General features: G+C 42.8%; 1 protein-coding gene across 9 annotated transcripts in view; it reads left to right on the top strand.

Annotated features, from left to right (window-relative positions):
• The window catches only part of LOC147024922 (E3 ubiquitin-protein ligase Rnf220-like), a 278,387-nt gene that overhangs the window by 210,123 nt on the left and 45,277 nt on the right, over positions 1 to 22,987 (top strand). For 5 of the 9 annotated variants that reach the window (XM_085885323.1, XM_085885324.1, XM_085885322.1 and 2 more), the window contains 8 exons: positions 1,719 to 1,761; positions 7,634 to 7,690; positions 8,375 to 8,421; positions 8,973 to 9,090; positions 15,561 to 15,782; positions 16,945 to 17,050; positions 17,366 to 17,455; positions 21,873 to 21,934. In XM_085885323.1, the coding sequence (XP_085741449.1) occupies positions 1,719 to 1,761; positions 7,634 to 7,690; positions 8,375 to 8,421; positions 8,973 to 9,090; positions 15,561 to 15,782; positions 16,945 to 17,050; positions 17,366 to 17,455; positions 21,873 to 21,934 (745 nt within the window). The remainder of the gene's footprint in view (positions 1 to 1,718; positions 1,762 to 7,633; positions 7,691 to 8,374; positions 8,422 to 8,972; positions 9,091 to 15,560; positions 15,783 to 16,944; positions 17,051 to 17,365; positions 17,456 to 21,872; positions 21,935 to 22,987) is intronic. The other 4 variants (XM_085885327.1, XM_085885325.1, XM_085885328.1 and 1 more) reach the window with 3 other exon arrangements.

Below are 22,987 nucleotides of genomic sequence, written 5' to 3'. Positions count from 1 at the left end.
TTATTGTAAGCTGTTGAAATCAGGACATTATCAATTTATCTAATGGCCTTCTAATCTTGAATAAGTCCTGTAAGCAAATGCAGTTAGCACTTCAGCTAGCCAGGCTTATTTAGGGTGAGCATCTGTCTCACGGCTTAGTAATTCCTTTCTGGCTATCCAACACAACAGCTCGTTGGCATAATATTACAAACACAAAAACTCCATAAAACTAGATGAGATGGATTTAAACAACAGAATGAGTAACTTGTTAGCTTGCAGACACCTTTCTACATTTCCCATAATCTCAAGACCAGACTAGTTGGAAAATACATTTTACTTTCAAATAAGTTTTCTGACCTCTTGGTGACCAGGTGAAGGAAGTTTTACTGTCATATATATATATATATATATATATATATATATATATATATATATATATATATATATATATATATATATATATATATATATATATATATAATAGAGGGAAAGTATTGTGTCTCACCTAATCCTCCAAGAGGATTTTACCAAGGAAGATGAAACTTTCAGGGATTAATGAGGGCACCCTGAAGTTGTGCATGTGCCAGTTTTGTTTGATTGCATCAAGTTTTGAAAATATATACATATTTTGCCATTCTTGGCATTTTCTTCCTTTTGGGAGGAGGGCAGTACAATTTTAAGCAGGACACATGTTTTTGCTTCATGTACGTAACCCGGGTTATTTATTGTTTTAGGGAGTGATCGAGATGGCGGTATGTTGACTGTACACAACCCAAGTAAAGGGATGTGTCAGAAGAACGTGTTGTCGCCCGTATAGACAGGGGAGGGAGAGGGAGAGAGAGAGAGAGAGAGAGAGAGAGAGAGAGAGAGAGAGAGAGAGAGAGAGAGAGAGAGAGAGAGAGAGAGAGAGAGAGAGAGAGAGAGAGAGAGAGAGAGAGAGAGAGAGAGAGAGAGATAGATAGATATGGTCACAAATCTGCACATGTGCCGGGGCAGCTCCATGAAGCCAGGACTCTGCTAGTCCCAATAAATCTCCTTAATTGCGGCACTGGAATTAAGCATGAAACTTCTCGAATGCACAGGTTTAGCGATGGATGAGTTTGTGCGTGGTTCAGGAGGCAATCATAAACAGTCGCTTCTGAATATTTCCTTTTATATAATAGCAACGAATAGCAAATATAATCTTCATATTGCGTTGGAATGTTTCCAACTACATGAAAGTATCGCCGCAGTAGCTCAGGCGAAGCTTACGGGAGAGAGATGATGCGGTTACAAATCTTGTTCGATTTGCGTTCTGTGCTCCTCCGCGGCTGTTGTAGAACATTCAATGTGGCTTTGTTAAATTACCACTCTTGACTTGAGCACCGCGTGAACTTCAAAGTATGTGGCATATAAACACGCACTTCATTCCCAATGGCGCTGAGTGATTCTTTTTGAAATTAAATGTTGCATATTTAATGGCACACATCGCTGAATAAGGGAGTAATTTGCAAGCAAGAGATCTGCACTGGCCTTTAGTGTACCTCTCGCCCTTTCCTTGATTTATATAAAATTCCAAATGCAGATCATTTAAAGGTATTTCAGGACTTGCTTTTTTATGGCCTATATCATCGTCCGAGCCATGAACGGAGGCATGCCATGAATGACTCGTACAGGGAAAAATGATGTTGCACGATGTGACTATTTTTACTTATTTATTTTTACTAACACTACTTTGCCATTTCCTCTTTTCTTTGTAGACTTTCTTGCGGGTTCGGGCAAACCGACAGTCAAGACTCAACGGTACGTTGTTTAATAACGAGAACCCTGTGTGTCACACCATGCAGTTACTCGGAATCAATGCCACATTTTGGCAGCAAATCCCACAGGTTGTGCTAGTTGTTCAACAATTTGTGTATTTTTTTACTTCCATAATCTAGGTAATCATAAAAAGATTATAATTATTTAGAAATTGAAGCTTCGAGGAGAAACCCTGCCTGAGTAACTCAAGCTCTTCATATGTGAAGAAAGCAACAATCACAGATGTAGGCCCCCTAAATTTACACGCTTGCAGACAGCCTGGGAATTCGACGTGCTATTTCGGAAAGCCTTTTCATCTACATACCATGATTTAAAACCGCATTATGCATGTGGCAGATGGAGGCACCCACCGCATTGCTTTGCCATGCTCTTCCCCCTTCCTATTTCACTCCATTGCAAGGCCTTCCTCACGCAAGTGCACAGGTTGGAAAGGCTCTTTCGTTGTGTGATCCACAGGAGGGTAGGTTTTTTTTTGTGGTGACCTCACCACGGGTGTTTTACAAGGCACTGTCTACCATAACGACTCCATGCTGGCGTCTTTTAACAAGCAAGAACACTGCTCGCACTGTCTATTTCCTATCCGGAATGTCAGCGCTGTAAAGAAGTGCAGCTGCACCGGGCCTCTTAAACACAGCCAATATCTCGCATGTAAAGGCACACTGCTACAACCTTAAGAGAAAATGGTGGATCCTTCTCATGTGTCAAAATTTTCTATGAAATCTGTTGTTGCAGAGATCTTCATTTGTTGGTCTGGCATTGCCTCGTAGAAATACTTGAGTAGCACTTTATAAGCACGACAACCCTGGTTACACAAATGGCAAATGGAGTTCCAAATGCATGATTGTTCTTGGGGATATGGAGGAAAAGGTGACCCTGGGACATGACATTGAATTGCAAAGGCAAGGGAATTGAAGAATAATATTGAGGTCATAGACATTGCGACACACAAAATATCGATGGGCAGTGCAACTTCACAAGTCTCAGTATTTATCATCCTGAATTGTGGCTGGAACAGCTAGTTGAGTACAGTATTTACAAAATTACGTCACTGTCGTACTTTGGACAATTGGTCACTCTATGAGCCTCAAATTTGACCAGGGCCTTTCTTGTCCTGGACACCAGACTCGAAACTACCAATACTAATATTCATTTCTGAATCGATATGACAAACAAATTCTCTCCCGCTGGTAAAAATGAAATCCTAAACTCGCTGATTGTTTACACTATTGATCATGTGCCATTCTTTTCTGTCCACTTTCATGGTCATCCTTAAATGACTTACGCCAGTCAAATGGGGATGTCGTTGACAAGCAATCATCACCTCTCTGTGCACCCAGTCGTCTGTAAGTTTAAACATGTTCAATGGTTTCATTAAGCAGAAATATCAGAAATTATTCACTGTCCCACCCTGTCAGTGATCTCACTTGCCACCATCTTGATTATTTAAAAAAAAAAATTCCAGCATGTGTATGAAAGTGAAAACACGTCATTATGGAGATTTGGAATATTGGTTCCCAACTCGAAAAGATACATTTCCTCAAAATATTATAACTCAACATCATTACTCTTTTTCTTGTTTTTTTTAATAAGCAAAACAGCATCTCTCAACACAGCAGCAAAGTCCTGAAGGGACTCTTCATGCCTGTAAAGGAAGAAATCATGAGGTTCTTGAAGACAGACCGCTGAGGATAAAATGGGCGAAGCTTGTTCGAAATATAGCCATCACAAATTACCAGAGATTGCCAAGTACGGGCAAAAGGCCAATTGATGAACCGATAAACGATTTCAGACCGCAGAGACAAAAATCAAACAAACCACAAATTAGCACTTTGCAACGAGGAAGCTTCGGGTTTAACTTCACGGTACTGAACCCACAAAGAATGCATTTATTTCATTTTATTTACGGATGTCAAGGCTACTAATGGAATAGCGAAATACAATGCCGTTAAGGGTTATTCATTGAAAGTGAAACGGAAGATTGTAGTGGGGGTATTCTATAGATAGACAGGGTTAGGATCGAAAAGATCGTGGGTAGGTGTACGGGATGGTGAGATGAAGCTGAGCCATCACTTGATAGATGCGGGGAGAGTGATCCATTGGACAAACACAGCCTTGAAATTCCACAGATGGGAGAAAAATGGAATCTTACCAATCGTGATGAGTAGAGCACTTGCACTGAGAAATGTTTGCTACCTGTGAGTTAGTTGTTGTTGCCTCGGTGTCGCATGGTTGCAAAACGAATGGAGCTAAGGTATTTGGCACCATTAGTTGCTTGCTCCCATATATCTTTTGTGGAAGTAAAGTTAAAGGATCTACATCCCGAGCGAGAAGAAGGACAGCCTGGTCGGCCAGAGTATCTGTCGCAGTACTTTGTGAAAAGATGAGCAAAGTTCGCTGGGAGCACAGCTTTGCACCATCACCTGGGCCCAACAATCTCTCGAGGGGATGAGAGGAGAGTTGAGGATTGTTCGTCTTCTTTTGGAGCACCAGCACCATGGGTTCTCCATTGTCCATCTGCTCCTCTTCGAAGAATGGTACCATCGCATCTAGGCAATCCTCAGCACCCGTCAGTTCGTGAAGAAGCATTCAGTGGCCTGCAAAATTATTCACCCCCCTTCAAAGTTTTCACATTTTGATGCCACTTGAGCTTATTTCATAATGGTTTCAAATCAAACTTAATATATAGAGTCTTCACAAACTACTCCAAAGTGCTAAAGATTTTTTTTAAATGCAGATAAAATGTGAACAAATTAGATTAACAGAGAAAAATCAGATGATTCTCAGTTACTTAAGTATTCAAACCATTTGCCTAATTGACCCTAAATCACTTCAGGAGCAAATTATTTGTTTGAAAGGTTACAAAATAAGTGTAATAGTTTTCACCTGTATGTAATCAGTGGTTCAACTTTAAAATTTAGCTCCCCCACTTATCGAAGGAATTATAAGGTGAAACCCACTTGGTCAACCAACAAGGCAAACATGAAGACCAAGGATCTTTCCACAGAGGTCAGACATAAAGTGGTGGAGAAGCACCGCTCCAGAGAGGGTTATAAGAATATTTCAAAATCACTCGTTATCCCTTTGAGTCCAGAATAATCCATCATTAAGAAGTGGAAGATGTATCATACCACCCAGAGCCTACCCAGATTGGGTCGCCCATCCAAACACAGCAGCTGGGCAAGCAGGAAACTGGTTCTGGATGTCACGATAAATCCAAGAATGACTTTGAAAGATCTGCAAAGCTCTGTGTCTGAGATGGGGGTCAGTGTTCATCAATCAACCATAATCCCGTTCCCTTCACAAAGCCGGCCTCTATGGGCAGGTGGTAAGAAAGAAGCCATAACTGAAAATTACGCATCAGAAAGCTCCTATGAAGTTTGTGAAAAAGCATCTTGATGATACTGCAGGTTTGGGGAGAAACGTTTTGTGGTCAGACGAGACTAAAAATTGAACTTTTTGGTTTACATTCAAAGTGTTACATCTGGTGCAAGCCGAGTCAACACCATCCCTACTTTCAATCATGGCGGTGACAGCATCATCGGGCTGCTTTTCATCAGCATGGACTGGCAAGCTTGTCGGGATAGAAGGGACAATGGACGGTGCAAATCCAGGAGAATCCTTGATGAAAACCTGTTTGAGTCAGCCATGAATCTGAAACTGGGTTGGAGATTCACATTTCATCAGGACAATGATCCAAAACACAAAGCTCAAGCCACACTGGAGTGGCTGAATGAGAAGAAAATAAATGTTCTTGAGTAGCCCAGTCAAAGTCCTGACTTTAACCCAAGTGAACATTTATGGTGAGACTTGAAGATTCCAGTCCATCGAGGATCCCCATCAAACTTGGCAGAACTTGAGCAATTTTCACGTGAAGAATGGGCAAAGATTTCACCATCTCGCTGTACAAAGCTGGTAGAGACCAACCCAAAAAGACTCGTACCAGTCATTGCTGTAAAAGGTGCTTCCACCAAGTATTGACCTCCTAAAGGGTTAAATACTTTTACAACCAGTGAAATTTGATTTGTACATATTTTTTTACAGGTATTCCTGACATGGTAACCTCCTTCAACTATAACAGTGTTTAGTTTGATCTCATCAGTTATGAATAAAAAAGTTAATTTGGAAAAATTGTTTCTACATCATTCGTAATTCATCTAACTGTCAAATTGGTAGGGGGTGAATACTTTTGCAGGCCACTGCACATATATTCTGTGGGCCTGGGAATAGTTGAAGTGGTAAAAAGGATACAGAGCCAGGTGGGAGGACATCGAAGACCACAATTCCATCGTCTGAAAATGTCCAAGTGGTCGGTGTATTATTGGTTTGTAGCTTTACGGCAAGAAGGCCTCGATCCAAAAAGTCCAATGGTTGGTACATTAATTACAGCTGTGCCATGATCCTCACTCGGAGACAATGAGGTTCCGCGTGGTTACTTTACAAGCCTTAGTAATCTCAAGATCAGGAAGCGATAGAAGAATAATAATGTGGCTTATGGGCTTGAGATTTTATTTCGAAAATGTCTCACTACTCGTTCTGTTACCAAGTGGAACCCAAGCTCTACAGACACAACAGGATACTTCTCAAACTGTCACCATTTCACCCTTGTTATCCTTGGTGAGGCAAGCTAGTAAGGCCGAGCATATTGGGTAGGGAGGGGTTGGGCGATGGAGTTTCTGTGCTGGAGAAGAGCAGTGTGGGGAGCAATTTTAATTACAGATCATAACGCAAAATTCCACTGCCTAATTAAGCCATCACATGACACTGAGGTGCGGAAGAGGCTATTTTGTCATCGATGCTACAGAGCCTGCTGCTGGGAATGGGGAGTTTCTCTAAAACAAGTGTCTCGACAATGTAATGGGGATGGAAGGGAGGAGTTGTGTGTTGGGGGAGGGGAGTTAGATGGGGAGCGGGAGGGGGGGAGCTGCGTACTAAAGAGATATCAACACTCCAAGCCCTAGGGCCTGTTCCTGGGCCTGTAAATTAGAGATAATTTTCCAATTCCCCATTGGATTCTCATTGAGCGAGGCCCGAATATGAAGTTGTCACTCTTACCAAGCCACCCCACAGCCTGATTGTAAGTGAAATGGGAAGTGTCGTAACAGTCAAACACTGATATCGCAACAACACACCGGTCTGAAAGGCTCAATACCTGACGGACATTTTTCATGTGCCAAGGCCTCTTGATTCCCGATATTATTCCAAACGGCGGGACAGAAATTGTGGAAAGGGATGCTCGGTTGAACTTTTGATGCATTTGCCATAATGAAGGATCGACGATGAACTTTGACTTGCATTGTGGGAGTTGACGATTCGGCTCATCCGTGCAGGATTAACAATATAAAAACTAATCTGCAGCAATTGCAAACCAAATTGGCAGGTATTTATGCCACATTGTACAGGTGTGGATCAAAGGCCCCCTTTGCTCACGGCTAATTTGGCCCCAAAGGTCATCTCGGTAATGCACGGGCTTCCGCACGCAAGTGGAACTACTTGCTTCATTTTCACCTGCTTCACCGAATGGCAGCTAATACAAGAAAAGAGCAAGGTATCCGTGGGTGTGTTAAGAAAGCATTACCTTCTTCCACTTTTATGGCTACCAATTATCAGTTCTTCGTGCCATTTAAAGGATATGGACCTCTAAATTGAGAAAGCCCTTGAAACGCTATTGACACGGTATAATGAGGTGACTTAAAATTTACCCATGTGTTAACAGTTCATATTGCTTATTGATTATCCGGAGACAGCCGAACCGACTGAAAACCAGCCTCGAAGCAACTTGCTATTGACTGCACTCACACTAAAGCAATCTGCAGGGAAATAACTGACTTTGAATCATTTATGTGTCGCCTGAAAGGTCCTCCGGTGGGCAGGAATATGGTCACGCAGATGATATCCTCGGTGAACTTGTGCGGTGCGTAAGCATTTCATGCAGCGACGCTTGCATCGTAGCATTTGCACAATGCTCAGGGAAAATGTCAGCCATGATGATTTTTTGACTTTTGAACAAAAATTAGCCACAAGGGTTGGTTAATGTAGACTCTGCACTTTAGCGTAAATCAGCCACATCAGGTACAGTACGTATGCATGTCAGGGGGGGTGTCCCAGGAGCTTCTGCTTCCCCGACAAGTGATGCGCTGGAAAATGAACATTTCTCATCGTGTAGCATCTCCAAGGCCATTTTTAATGGCAGCTCTTCTCTTGGCAACTCATTTGGTACTAATGGCGGTGATGGCTTGTTTTTGTCGTCACCCATTCTGGGCTCCAAAGGAAAGACCTTTCAGATTGAAAATATCACACAACACCAAGACTTCCCAAAAGTTACCTCGGCTATTCTTCAGGATCACTGTGTGTGTGTGTGTGTGTGTGTGTGTGTGTGTGTGTGTGTGTGTGTGTGTGTGTGTGTGTGTGTGTGTGTGTGTGTGTGTGTGTGTGTGTGTGTGTGTGTGTGTGTGTGTGTGTGTGTGTGGTGGATGGGGGAGTTTAGAGGAAGGATCGTTAAAGAAAATTGAGTCATTGCTGTTGTCACATGTTAAGTTCCAGTGAGTTCTAGATTCTGCCAATGATTCTTATCGCTCGTGTTGTTTGCTACTTCCAGCGCGAATTGGAAAGAATAAACGGAAAAAGACATCTGAAGATGCACAGGTGAGAAAGGGAATGAGAGATCCGATGTTATTGTCATACTTGGTACTCTTTATTCTCTGTCACTCTTTTGCTTTGAATGTTTTGGTTGATACTCGTGTTGAGTTTGATTGGAAATTTCTTGCAGGAAAGAGTTCCCCTCCCTCTTTCCCTCCCCTCACCCCCCACAGTCATCTCAGCCACATGGAGTAGCTTGGACATTGATACATATCAGATTTGATAACGACATTACTATATAATGGATAAATAAGCAGTGTATGGGATTTCAATGTGAGATGCCTGAGTATCATGAGCTAAGTACTCAACTGAGAATGCCAAGCGAACCATACCGAGTTCCGTTTTAAGTAACTCTGCAGTTGCACGGATGTCACTGATGAACTCCCTTTTAGAACAGATGAACCTGCAACTCGGATTACAGGTTTTTAATGGAGTAGCCAAACAGGAGCCACCAACGTATGATGCTCTCCCATGTAAATTGTGCTACACAGTAAATGCGATCCTCATGTCGTCATTTGCAAGGAATGTGATCCACAAACACGTGATGATGTTCGCAGTTCGATGGCCTCACGGGCCACGATGATGACGACTTGGAGGTTGAGGTGGAACGTCGTGGAGTTGGACGCTTTGAAGATTATGAGTGGTGCCGTCAGCCACGGCTGCCTCCAGGAAAAGGTGAGCAATGGGTGGGTGTTCCTTCTAATGGAATGTGTTGACGTGCAGTTAAGAATTCTTTCTTTAACCTGAAGTAGGTGCTATGTACCGTATCTGCAATTTCATACTTCTGTTCCATGTCATGCTTCTGAGTCTAGTACAACCATCGAGGTCATTTTTGTCCAGAAATGGTATCTCCATAAGTAAATGGCTTCGTTAGATTTAGAGCCAGCCTGTGATGAAGATTTGTGTGGAAACATGGCACATGAAGGAAGCTCATTGTGGAAGTCCCAAATGCAAAAGCAGCACCAGGATAACAAGCTTGCTAGCACGTTTCATCTAAGCTACCTGGTTGTAGATCGGATCCGAATAATACTGCCATCTTGTGCAGCATCAGCGGGAGGCTTTACATCATGGAGCACGGCATCCTCCTGAGAAGATGTTTTGCCGGCTGTCTTGTCTGCAGCATCGTCATGAAGGAATACATCTCTGGAAATTTCAGCTAGACCAATTCACCCTTTCATCCTATTTAGATTCATCTCGGTCCAAAACCTCCGCGAGTCTCCCGCAAACACTGAAAGGGAGATCAGATCATGCAAAGAAAACTTGAAAATTTAATTTGTTTTGGTTGTGTTATCCCACCCGCATTCCCGATGGCATTTGTCTCTCACAAGTCGTGCCTTTGTTACTGGAGAGAGAGAAAGCGAGAGAGGTGGTCGCAAATCTGCACGTGCGCCGGGGCGGCTCGATGAAGCCAGGACTTGCAGCCGTAAAACAACCGTTTGGGAAATAAGTTTGATGTCTGGTGAGCTGTCTGGCACTTACTAATTAAAGAAGCAAGATTTTGCCAGATTCATTCAGGCAGTCATAAAATATTAAAGGGCAGCCGGCATTGTCGATTCTAGTCCTTACACCCACGTCTTGTTTCTTAATGAAAGTCGATGCCTCAGACCTAATGAGGTCCTAAATATTGCCATTAACGCAGTCAAGACAGGGCATGGTTTCAGCTAACCGAATTTAACTCAGGAGATGGGATAAGATTAACTCAGTTATTTCTTTCTTCCTTTGCCGAGCTGTAAAAGCATTTTGGGTGCTTGGAATTCATCCGGGGTATGTGCATCACTGAGAGAGTGTGGGCGAGAAGGGGGAGTTGGGAACCGGAAATGGAAGGTGTGTGCGTGTGCGTGTGCATGCGCATGTGTGTGCATGATAAAAAATAGGACTACATCAGTCCAAATGGCCTCCGATTGGAATTTCCTTTTTGTACAGCATCAAGGAAAGGCACTTCTGATCTTCGTAATACGATATATGTGGGGAAATGAGACCACATAAGAGTACCAAATAAAATCACTATGGATTTCACTGCTTCGGTACAATTTTCCACATTGAGTCGGTGAAGAATTGGTGTTCGTGGCCTTGATACAATTTCAGGCCTAGTATATATATATATATATATGCTGCCTCGTGCAATGAGAGCTGCCCACCTATCCCCCACCACCCACCGATTTCAAACACATCGCAGGTTTTTGAGATCGATACCGCGCTGATGAGGCAGAATGCAGACGCCCGACCCACTAACACGATTAATGAAAAGCAATTGGAACAGCGGCGACCTTTTCCTGCATGGATAGGGTTACTATGAAGCTCTTGCCTTAAGGGCGAGGTGAGATTTTTACATCATTTAATTCATTTAGCGGAGATGTGCGTTCCTAAGATCACTTGAGATGTGTGGGTTTTCCACTAAGGCCGTATCTAGATTCGGACACAGCACGGCACCAGCCAGTAGTGGGTCAATAAGTTGAGGGCTCAATGAGTGTCATTGTACTCCGGCTTTTCCAACAATCTTTCCCTCCAATCACCTTTGCGAAGAAATGCCAAGTGAGCCTCAGAATGCACCGACATCGGCGTCTGCTTCGAGCTGGCTCTGTTGATCCTTGCAGGTGTCGTCCCTCTGCGCGTCCAATTTAATATTTCCTTGCAGATCAATATGATACCTCTGACGTCCCGTGACATGTGGCCTGGTTCCTGCTTGTGGCTAAGTGTTGCTCGTAGGCCGCAGAAATCAATGCGGCCGCATGTTCATTCGATTAACAGCGACCGTCTCCGGATGGGTGTGGCTTTTCCCTCTGTCTCTTCCTATACAAACAAAGTTGCTTATTGTTGGTTCTGCCTGATTGACTGTTGGCAATACCCTCGAGTTTTATACCCTTTCAATCCTCCTCCCCTTTCTAAACTGTTGGCCTTTTCTTCCTCCCCTCATCTTGTTGAGCAATATTTTCTACAATGTGTTTTAAATCTAGTTGTTCATGTTATTTCAGTTTAAATAGCCTATTTGTTCCGCCTACCCTCCATTATCAATTTGCTATCCACTTTTCTGCTTTCCTAATTATCTTTTTAAAGTATCGCAGCGTCATGGGAATCGACATGTTCGTGTTCCATCTGAACTCCTTATGGCTCATGTTGTGCGGAACCCTCGAGCTCAAATTCTGTATTCCAAAGTGTTTGGCCATTGTCACCTGATATCTGTGTAAGTGGTGTAAAATTACGCTGGTTTCCTCACGTGTTTGTCCTGCATGTGTTTCATGTATAAACTCCACTATGAGCACTACTACTACTATGACTATTACTACTACTCCTAATTCTTTAACAATCCAAATTATTTGCACCTTCTTGTGGGGTTGGCCACGGAACGTTTTTCAGCCCAAGTCTTTCATGAACAGGCTGTTCAGTCCTGATGATCTATTGAGAGTGATTTGGAGCTGCAGGTATCTATGATATGTTCAGGGTGCCGGCAACAACGCGCCTGCTCTTCGTGAAGGAAACCGTTGGATAGTTAACATCCATCAATGCCCCATTGTTGTCAGACGGGTCCTCCACATTAATGTCCTTCCGACGGATGGCCACCACCCATCGATACCTCACCCTGCATGTCAAACACTCGGGTGACAATTTGCACCTGGGTCAAGATTCGAACCCAGGTGAGACAGCTCAGAGGTGTGTGTGGCATTACGAGCCGAAGGTTAATGTAAATACTGTATTGAAAAAGAAATTCAGTTATCCTGGGGCAACCATTAACGCTTGATTTTGCACAGTGGGGCTGGCAGGATAGCTTAGGCCCGAAAGGTACACACAATCGCCTCTGAGCTGCTTTGCCTGGGTACGAATCTTGCATCAGATATAAACTGCATCCTAGTGTTCTGCAGGCACGGCCATCCATCAACGTACTTCATCGGAAGTACGATAAGCCGAAGGATCCGTCTGCCAGCGTTGGTCCTTGGTGGACAGTAAAGATCTGACGGTGTCCTTCGTGAAGAGTAGGTGAGTCATCCCTAGCACCCCCAACAAATTACAAAGTCCTGCCACCTTCAGTCGAGTGCCCTGTGTCGGAGTGGCGACCCATCCAGGACTGTAGCCCCTAACCACAGAAACCGCTTCTGCAGATCTCACGCTCTGGATAGAGCATAATACATGGATGGATGGGATGGATGGGATGGAATTTTTTTTAATTTCATTCATAAATTAATGGAAAGAGCTGATGCTCGTTTACATTACACCGATAATTAATAAACCAAGCAATGATTAAAGCCACAATGTGGATGAAAATGCGAGAACATTCTCAAAACGTACCGAACAGAAGTGGGACTTTTGTGCTCATCAATTTTTCCCCCCCACTAAACCATCAATTTTGCCCCAATTTGATCGTAGCTCCAACTAGCAAATGGTTGCTTTAACGTGCCTGAAACTCGTGGCATTTATGGTGGCGGAGATTAACTTGAAATGTACAATTAACTTGAGTTGGCCTCCATGTTTACAGCCACCCTCTATTTTACAGCCGCTTATTTTCAGTAATAGTGTTACGATAATACGAGTTCCCTTTGAAACAACGTCAAGCGTGGGAGGAAGCCATTAGGACCACCAAAGCTGGTGCAATGGTTGCCAACCTATGGTTGCTTGGCCATATGCCATATCCTTTCTAAATGCTGATCAATGATTCAAGCAGTAGGTTTTTACGTTTTTAAGTCTTTGGTATGACTCGGACGGGGATTCTAACCGACCACCTCCCAGACTGAGCGAACCTTCTCACCATTATGCAACCGAGTCTGGTCAATAACACTGACTCCGGTCAATGTTAGAAGGGATAGTTCGAGCATGATGACAGTTTCGGTCTCAATTCCATGGTCTAGGTTGTGATTGAAGATTAATAACGAGGCGATGTAAACCAAAATGGAAAAGTGATATTGCATTCAATGACACACCCATTTTTCGCCCTTTTAACTTTGGATTCTTCTTCTTTGAAGATGACAATTATTCCCACGTTCTTGTGGTCTTGGCTGGGGGTCAAGTGTTTCACGAACCGGATGGTCTTGCATGACGTTCGACTAAGGTTTGGGCAGAAATTTGTCATTTGTTGAGGGTGCTGGCGTTGGCTCGCCTACTCTTCACAAAGGACACCGTGGGATCTTTAAGGTACACCGACTCATCCTGGAAGATGGGACCCCCTCCGTTTAACTTCCATCTGATGATAGATGGCACACACATTGATGAATCACCCTGTCTGTGAAACAGCAGGATGACGGTTTATAGCTGAGTCGGGATTCGAACCCAGGCTAGACAGCTTAGAGGCGAGTGTGCGTACCTCCAGGCCATCCCTGCCGGTAACTTTTGATTGATTTTTGATTTATGTTTTTGTTGGGAAAGTTTTCAATGGACTGACCAGACTGGGACTGTTTTAAACAATTCTCAGACAGTGGGGTTATGACAAGCAAGTTGGTATAAAGTGGTGATTTCAGGTTCAAGTGCACAATTTTCAATTTTTTGCTCTGCCAAGTGTAATGAGTGCCTCGGGTGGTGGAGTAGGTAAAGCCTTGCTTCGTTTGGCTTCACCGATGTGGGGTTCGATTCCCACTAGCTACCCAGCAAGACATAACTGCACTCATTCAATGGAGTAGCAACCTGTCGAGGATGATTTATATCTTGAGAAGCGTCTCGCAACTTGTCTTCTTGAGCAACCTGTCCCTGCCCTCCCCCTCTCCCATGTCAAAGGGTTTTGGAGGGCACCACCCAAGAACAGCATACCTTTGTCGACAGCACACCTTTGTGTGAGGCTTTAATTGATGCATGTGTTGATTCATTGCATCTTTTTCTTTGCATTCAATTCAAGTGACCTGCTCTACCCAAGTATGCCAGACACACCACAACCCCCAAGGTCCATTCTCTCACCCTGCCTGCAGTGGAGTTGCTGTTCAGCACAGCTGCCACGCTCTTGGGGCTGAGTGTCAGTAAAGCATGGTGACGGCTCTAAACAGATGCCACACCACGTGCGCAGCAGTCGTCTGTTTAATTAGGCACTCTGCCCATCTCCAGGCCAGCACGGCACCAGGCCGAGGCACAGTAATTACTCAACTCCGCGGACTTTAAGCAGTGGACTCTTAAACAGGCTGTCAAGCAATGTCGTTCGAAAGTACCGGCATCGCATCTCCATGACTCTGCCCTTGATGGAGGAGCAGGGCATGTCGACTCATTGGCATCTCACATGCGTCCTACTCCAACAGTAACGTGTCGTTGGTGCTTGAGGTCTGACACGTCACCGATGCCTGATTGCTTCATTTTCGCAGAACTCGATGGTCTTTGTTGGAACTGTCGAAGAGTCATTTTGTTGCACTTGTTCGGAGTTTGTTCTGCCTCCACTGTCGTAAATGTAGCCTTGGGGAGCACGGATAGCCATCCAGTGCGGTAGAAATGTTGAACATTGCTTTCCTTGCTCCTTCTAGTGCCTGAACAGACCCCCCCCCCATGTGAATTGAATGAGCAAACGAGAACATGCGTAACATAAATGAAACTTCAACGAAGTGAATCGTCGCGCCACCTTATATACTCGGTGCTATTGCACCCGAGTTGCTTCGAACATTGCCAGAGATGGCAATCTACACGTGGCCGGTTATTAATACAACTAGAGCATAAAGTGCTAATGACTAGGCCTGCCCTCTGCCTGTAAAGCATGTGAACTCCTAACCCTCCCGGCGCTCCTGGAGAAGGCATTTTGCTCCACGGGAGCCCTCCCCTGGGCCACAAATTGCTGTGATTGTGTTTGCTTTCTGTGGCTCCCATCGAACAAGCGCCTGCGGCAATATTTATCAGCGGTGTATGAGACTGACTCGGAGGGAACGATTTTTTGGCTGTGCCTCTCGGGGTATCGGTGTGCAAATTGTGCATAAATAAAGTATGCAAGCTGGGTGTTGTGGAAGCATGGGGTCATTTTGCTAAGCTCTGCTGGGACAGATGAGCATATTAGAGTTTCTTTATAGTCTGGGAGAGGGGAGGGGGGGGGTTCCTCTTTTCCTTAGTCAGGAGAGAATTCACTTTTTCCCAGTTTGCTGTGGACTTCGCCAACTCTTTCCATTGCAGACAGGTCGGTGGTCTCTCTGTCTTCTACCACCTTCTTTCTGGTCTTGTACCCTCTGTTCTTTCCGTGCTTTGTCCCACTCCCCCAGGTTTCTGCAAGGTGCATGCGGTCCACCATCAACCCCCTTCTCGTGAAGCTCCCAAAATCCAGAATCGCTGCTCACCTCCACTCATTCGTTCCTCTTTTTCCCACCTGTGGAACCAACTTCCACATTTTCTTCAATCTCATACTTCCCTCCAGGTTTTCAGGACAGCTGTTCACCACCATCTCAGACCATCTCCCATCCAAAACCATGATCTTTTCTACCCCGGTTAGTAACCCACCACCCCACCCCCCCCTTTCCAAGTGCAAGTCCACCTCCTTCCAAATTTCCAGTTTTTCATTCCCGAGAGTTTGTTTCGTCTATGTCTTGTACACCCATGCATCCTCCCCTGCTCCTCATTCCTCCAAGTCACCCTCTATTTTGTCCTTCAACCCTGCTGTCGGTGACTCCCACACCCCCCCCCCCAACCTATCTTTCTTTTTCTCTCTCTCTCTCTTTTTCTCTCTCTCTCTCTCTCTCTCTCTCTCTCTCTCTCTCTCTCTCTCTCTCTCTCTCTCTCTCTCCGGTCCCGTTTGTTCTGCTGTATCCTGATTTGTTTAGTGCTATAGCTCTTCCACAAGCCTTGACTCTGCATGCAAAAAATTAAAAAATTACAAATCGAATTAGTCTTTGAATGTACAATTGAATCCACTGTTCTTTGTGAAAGCTGGTACGTCAATTGAAATCCAATATTTGATTTCGAGCATTAGCCCTTCATCATCACAAAAACTTATCTGCCAAAGGGCTGACAATGAAATCATTTCCCACGACGGTTAACACACTCAAATCGACTTTCAGCCAATAGAAATCCATGGTCTCGGAATGATTAATCTCTGAACCTTGAACTTTCACATTAACTAAACCAAAGAATTTAGTCCAGCGGCTGATAGTTGGTAGAGCTTAAAAAAAAAAACAGGGGATTAAAACAGGCAAGTCTAAGTATACATTCCTGGACCTGAAGACCTCCACCCAGTGCACCAATTAACAGGAATAGTCTAAAGATAGGAAAGGGAGATGTGAGGACTGCTACCTTGTGTCAAGTTTAAACTAACTACTGTTCACAAATCATTATGACCTCACACACTGATCTGTGTAATGTTCACAGATCACTGGCGTGGAGTCATAATGAATTGCAATACTGCAGCCTCTTTCAATCTGGTCTGTCATCATTAATGATGTCGGTGTTGTATCGACATTCAGCATGACGGCATTTGCTTTGCTTTCGCCCTGAATCATTCCTAAAGTTGCCAATCAAGGTCCTGCCTTATGTCATGTGGTCAAGAGATACCAGCTCCACTTTGTGACGATTTGAATGAGAAGTGTTGGGTGTGGATGTAAGGAGCATACACTCTCTCATTAAGCAGGATTTCTCTTCCCCTCCCACCACCAGCTCCAAGCACAGTCCAAGGAGGGCCATGCAGCCACTTAGACAACCATGACAGTGATGCCGACCTTGATGTGGATGGGGACGACACTCTGGACTATGGCAAGCCTCAGTATCCTTTCCACAGCACTAAAATTCCTGATATTTGTAGCCTCCTTTATATTATCCTTCAGGTAAAAACCAAGAAATGGACACAATGTTGCAACTTGGTTTAAATATTTTGAACATCGAGAAGCTACTCGACAAAAATGGGAGTGGTCACTCAACTTTTCCATGAAGGTTAAGGATTCGAGAGCAGCGTATGAGCTATAGTATGATGATGATGATGATGATGATAATAATCATAATAATAATAATCATAATAGGTCATGGTTAAGTGGTATGCATTTAATGTGGGGAACAAAGACCTTAATGGGAATGTGCTCAGATATTCTGAGACGGATGTAATTCCATGCGGAGGTGGCATTGAGAGGCAAGAGATGCAGGAGCCAGGGACTCCACGCAGCACAGGAAACTGGTGAGGTTTATGAACAATTCTGTCGTGTCACACAACACTTCTGTTGTGTCATGGGTTCATGCACCATGGAAATGTCCATCCCACTGTAGCCAGTGCTCAGTCAGTATTTCAAGTGACACAACAGAAATGTATGGTGTTTTAATTTACAGCTCTGGAACTTGAAGTCCTTCGACGGATTTTGATCTAAGTACACCCGTAAGAAGCAAAGTGACATCACTTGGTCGGGTGTAAAAAATATTGAGTCCATACATTTGGATCACCTGATCCGATATTGGTGAAATGCAAACAGAAACGTTGAGTTCTAATTCAGTGTTCACTCATTGAACTGTTGGGGCAAAGTAGTTACAGGACAGGAAAGTTTATCTGCTAAGCGGTTAGGCACAAAGCACCATTTGCTCAACTGCCAAATATTTTATAATATAAGGGAGGAGTATTCATGAGGTTCTGTGAACGAGATGCTCAAAAATAGTCCACATATCTAGACCACCCGCATGCCGAAAGTGGTGACAATCCGTCCGGCAGTTTCGGAGGAGATACGTCAAATTACGCGCAGATGTTAACAGAAATAATATATAAGAAGTGTGTGTGTATATATATATATATATATATATATATATATATATATATATATATATATATATATATATATATATATATATATATATACATATATATATATATATATAAAGCTCATTCTAACCACTGACTCACTGAATGATATGAAAGTTCGGTACTTTCCGTGTGACGTAGAAAGCTAAAATTTTGCATGCCGATGGACATCGAAGCCGCTGCACCGGGAAAATCACATAACTGTCAGAAAACATCAGTAAATGAAAATATAAATAAATGGAAATAATTAAATGAAAAAATGTATGTGAGCGACCCGAGACAATGGGGAAGCATGGTAATTCCGTGTGCCGACAGACACTGAAGCCAATACAGCTGGAAAAATTACAGAACCATTGGAAAGCCTCCATAAATGAAAATATCAATAAATTAAAATTAATAAATTTTTAAAATAGTGACAAAAATAAATGCAGTTGAGCAACCCGAGACAACGGGGAAGCACAGTAATTTTGCGTGCCAATGGACATCGAAGCCGGAACACCAGGAAAAATCACGGAACTGTCGGAAAGCATCCGTAAATGAAAATATAAATCAATGAAAATAAATAATAAAAAAAAACAAATGCAGATGAGCGACCCTAGATAATGGGGAAGCACGGTTCATTATTGCCTACAATGTGTAAGCATACCCTGCTAGTATGTACTGTATATATTGCTCATTCTAACCACTAATTGATATTGAAGTTAGGTACCTTCCGGGTGACGTAGAAAGCTGAAATTTTGCATGCTGAAGGATATCGAAGCCGATACACTGGAAAAAAAAATCACAGAACCATCAGAAAGCATCCATAAATGACAATATCAATAAATGAAAAAAATAAATGCAGGTGAGTGACGTGAGACAATGGGGTAGAACAGTTCATTGTTGCTTACAATGTGTACGTATACCCCACTAATATATACATATGTATATATATATATATATATATATATATATATATATATATATATATATATATATATATATATATATATATATATACATACATACATACATATACACACATATAACACTAATGCTAAATCAGGTTGAAGAGAAAACTTAAGATGAATTTGTTTAATAATATTCCCAACCACAAATCTCGTACATCTCGATCTCAACCTGGGCTCAAATATTGACCCATCTCAAAACTTGAGCTTGTACCCAGGCTGTTCACCCCCTGTGTCCTCCTCCCTCTTCCTTTGATCTCATTCTAACCCATGCCCATTTTTAGCAGCGTCTCGCATAGCGAACGCTGCTCTAAGAACGCTCGACATTCTTCTTCTTCTCCTTCTTCTCCTTCTTCTTCTCCTTCTTCTTCTTCGTCGTCGTCATCATCTGAAGATAAAACCTTTATATTAGGACTCAGCTCTTTTATATACACGATCCGGATCTCCTTAAATACTAAACACCTGTATACATCCTCGCATTGAGGGTGCCTTTTGAGAGCGTCTATCATGAACTTTTAAATATATTCAGACATTTGCTTTAAAGTTTCGAAAAGTTCACGTTACTATTTAAAGATTATTCTATTTAATGTATTGTAAATTCGTAAATACACTATATTTCGTAAATACGTAAATACACTATGACGGGTCTCGCTATTGGCTTAATCAAGGCATGTGACGAAATATCGGAAGTTGTTTTTTTTTTAGCCGACAAAACCTTTAGGACGCTGCTCTTGGACACATTTGTCCTTGTTCCTCCAAGGATCCCTCTGTCATGTCCCTCTACCTTGCTTTTGGTGTGTTCCCCCACCCCTTTCCACTTTGTTGTATTCTTCTGTTATGTTCTGTTCCATTGTGGTTCTAACTGTTCTATGAGCCTCAACTTTCATTTACAAAATAAATACTGTCATCCATACTCTGGTGTTTCACATTCAGGGTGATGCATCAATATATGCGCCGTCCATGGGAAAGGGGTTAAGCTGCATGACCGTCTGCCATCACTGATTGTTAATTGACTTCAAAGATCCTGCACTGTATTTCGCAAAGCGTAGGCAAGTTTTCGCTAATTATCCTGCGATGTAGTGGTGACTCGTGCAGGATTGGTTGTAGCCTCCAAATGTAAATGGACTTGTGAGCATCCTGAAGCTTTGGCAACAATATGAGCCTCCATTATTATTAATACATACAAGCAGAAGCCCCTGGTAAAAAAATACCATGATATGAATTTTTTTTTTACATGAAGCCTTTTATTCTTGTCCTGGTTGAAAGAGCTCAGAAATTGGAGGCTATATATTTCTTCACAACAAAGAAAATAAAAACATTTGGGAGCAATCGGAGCAGCGGTCTGTGGCCGATAACACTGCCCAGGTTCAATTTTTTTTTTTGTCTGATTGAAAATTTTTTTTAATTTTCCCTTAGGTTTGGATGAATTGGAAGCAATTTTACTTAATAACTTTTTCTCTCTGAGGAGTGTTTCAGCTTGGGACAGACAGAGAGAAAGATAGACAGACAGATGGCATTGGCCTGTTATATATTTTAAAATTACATAACTTTGAATTGCAGTTGTTAAAATATATTTATGGATTGTTGATCGTAGATTGATTCCATTTTGCTAACTTATTGCATTGACTTGGAAGTCAGATGTAGTTTTCATAGCTTGCCATGATCACACAATGTTTCCATGCACATCATTGCCCTGTTTCTCTTATTTCAAGTTACTGAATGGTATTTTCCGAGCTCTGTTAGAGCAAAAAAAAAAGAAGAAAAAAAAAGAAATACTTTGTCAGTTTAAAAATTATTCCATCGTGTGCCGTACTTTATCTCAGTCCATCGGTACTTCCATTCAACAGTGATCGGAGGCACATGGAGGAGCTTGTACAAATATCAAATGTTGAACAAGGACAGTTAGAAGGAGACATCAGAATTCTTAAATGCCTGGGCAATCGTATAAATGATGGAATAATCAATACAGTATACGGGCTCACAAAATAACAGGTAGTTTCGAAGATTCAGATTTGAAAAAATTATGGCATTACCAACTATTATAGCTACTCAGTTGTCAAGGCTCACGTCCAACATTTTGACAAACTGAGTGGTCGTCATCTCTGTTTGGGACTCTGCAGGTATTCTGTGCCATGTGATAATTACCCTCCCAAAGGGGAAGGAAGCATCAAATAACTTCAAAGAACAGATGGTGAGACCTATTGTCTTTTTCATCATTGCCTATATTCATCGTTTATATCTTTAGGCGATGATGAAAACGAGATGATGTCTCAACATCTGCCTATTACAGTCACGTGAGGCCACCCCCCCCCCCCTTGGGAGGGTACTTTACGGCTGGAACACGATGTCCGCACAGTGCATGATGAAGATTATTCAGCGGTCGAAGCGCCGAACCTGAGCTTTGCCTCCTAAGCATTTGATACTAGGTGGTGGTGGTGGTGCCTTCATTTTCAACAGAGTATGTGGAATTTTAAGCTGGGTTCTCACCCAGCACCACAAGGCAAGCACTTACATGTGAACACCAAACAAGACAACTTTTCTAATGCTTTGTAGTAAAGCTGTGTTTCCTTTATGATCAGCCGGTAAAGAAAAAAAAAAAGAGACCTTTTCTAGCAGCAAAAATACAATTTGCAATTTTCCAGTCAATCCTTGAGCTGGATGGTCCGATTGCCTCCCGTGCACAGAGTGGGCCCATTTGGTGCCCAGTATGAATACTGCTCTAGGAACACTGCAGGATAGCAGCACACTTCCAACACTCTTCACCCCGAACTTCACACTTCCACCAACAGTTATGAATTGTTGGGCACAGCCACCTTCATCCTTTGTCTAATCCCTGTTCCTCCCATGCTTGTCTCTCGCAGCGGTGATGCCTCACCTGGCACGGGCCGTATACTCGCGGACTGCTCATCCTGGCCTGCAGACGGTACATGTCACACATCAAACCCGACTCATAAATGTTCTAAGCAAATCTTGTCCTTTACGATGAGGCTTTTAGTATGAGAATGTAATTAATTCAAGAAACATTATTTTATTTCTCCATAATCTGAGCAAACAAGTTGTGTAATCCAGTAAGGTACAATGTTCACAGAACAAGGTGCTCAATTCATATGACCTGAGAATGCTAGAGAGATTTTTTTTTTTTTGGTTGAAGTGCAAATATCATTTTAAAGCTTCTCTGGTCAGATACAGCTAGATTTGGGCAATGTCAATCGGATGCTCCAACCATTACATCACCAAGTCCTGATGGTGTAATGGTTAGAGGGTCTGCTCTGAGTCTGGGAGGTCAGTGGTTTGAACCCGAGCCGAGTCATACCAAAGACTTTAAAAATGGTGTGTGCTGCTTTCTTGCTTGGCACTCAGCATTTCGAAGGATAGAACATGGACAAACAACCAGAGGTTGGCAACGATTGTGCAGGCTTTGATGGGCCGAATGGTCTCCTCCTGTGTTGAAGTTCCTTGAAAGGAGCTCATATAATAATATTATTATTAATGTTATAATATGTGAAGATGTAACAGCAAAGGATCAATTTCCCAGGAAAGAAAGAGGACTTCAGGGCAACAGAGATTATCAAATGGGCAAAAGGCAAATAGTCCTGCAGCGTAGTCTGATATTTCAGATCAATTGTTCAAATTTGCATAAAGCACCAAAATTGGTACACATGTAGAATAATGTATTCCGAACAATTCTAGATATGGAGCCACCCGAGATTGTGCCTTGGTCAGCTTCGGCGACCATTTTCCAAAATGGTCACCATTCTACTTTAGCGAAATTGGCTATATGCTCTTATTTTCTTATTGTATTGGTGGTAGATATAAGGAAAGTGTAAAATTCAGTAAATTGACCATGAAAAGGCATATTCAAATATTATGAGCCAGTATTTTCTTCATGGTGACGTGTCTCCTCATTGGCATTTGGATGCATGTTCGCCTCCTCAAACTCCATGATCACTCTGGCCACCTCGGGTCCGGCGACCAT

The sequence above is a fragment of the Eptatretus burgeri genome, chromosome 6, assembly GCF_056783735.1.
Source record: "Eptatretus burgeri isolate ZD-2024b chromosome 6, Ebu_testis_v1, whole genome shotgun sequence".
Classification (NCBI taxonomy): Eukaryota; Metazoa; Chordata; class Myxini; order Myxiniformes; family Myxinidae; genus Eptatretus; species Eptatretus burgeri.
Note: the sequence above shows the minus strand (reverse complement) of the source record. Positions and strands in the feature narration are given on the sequence as shown.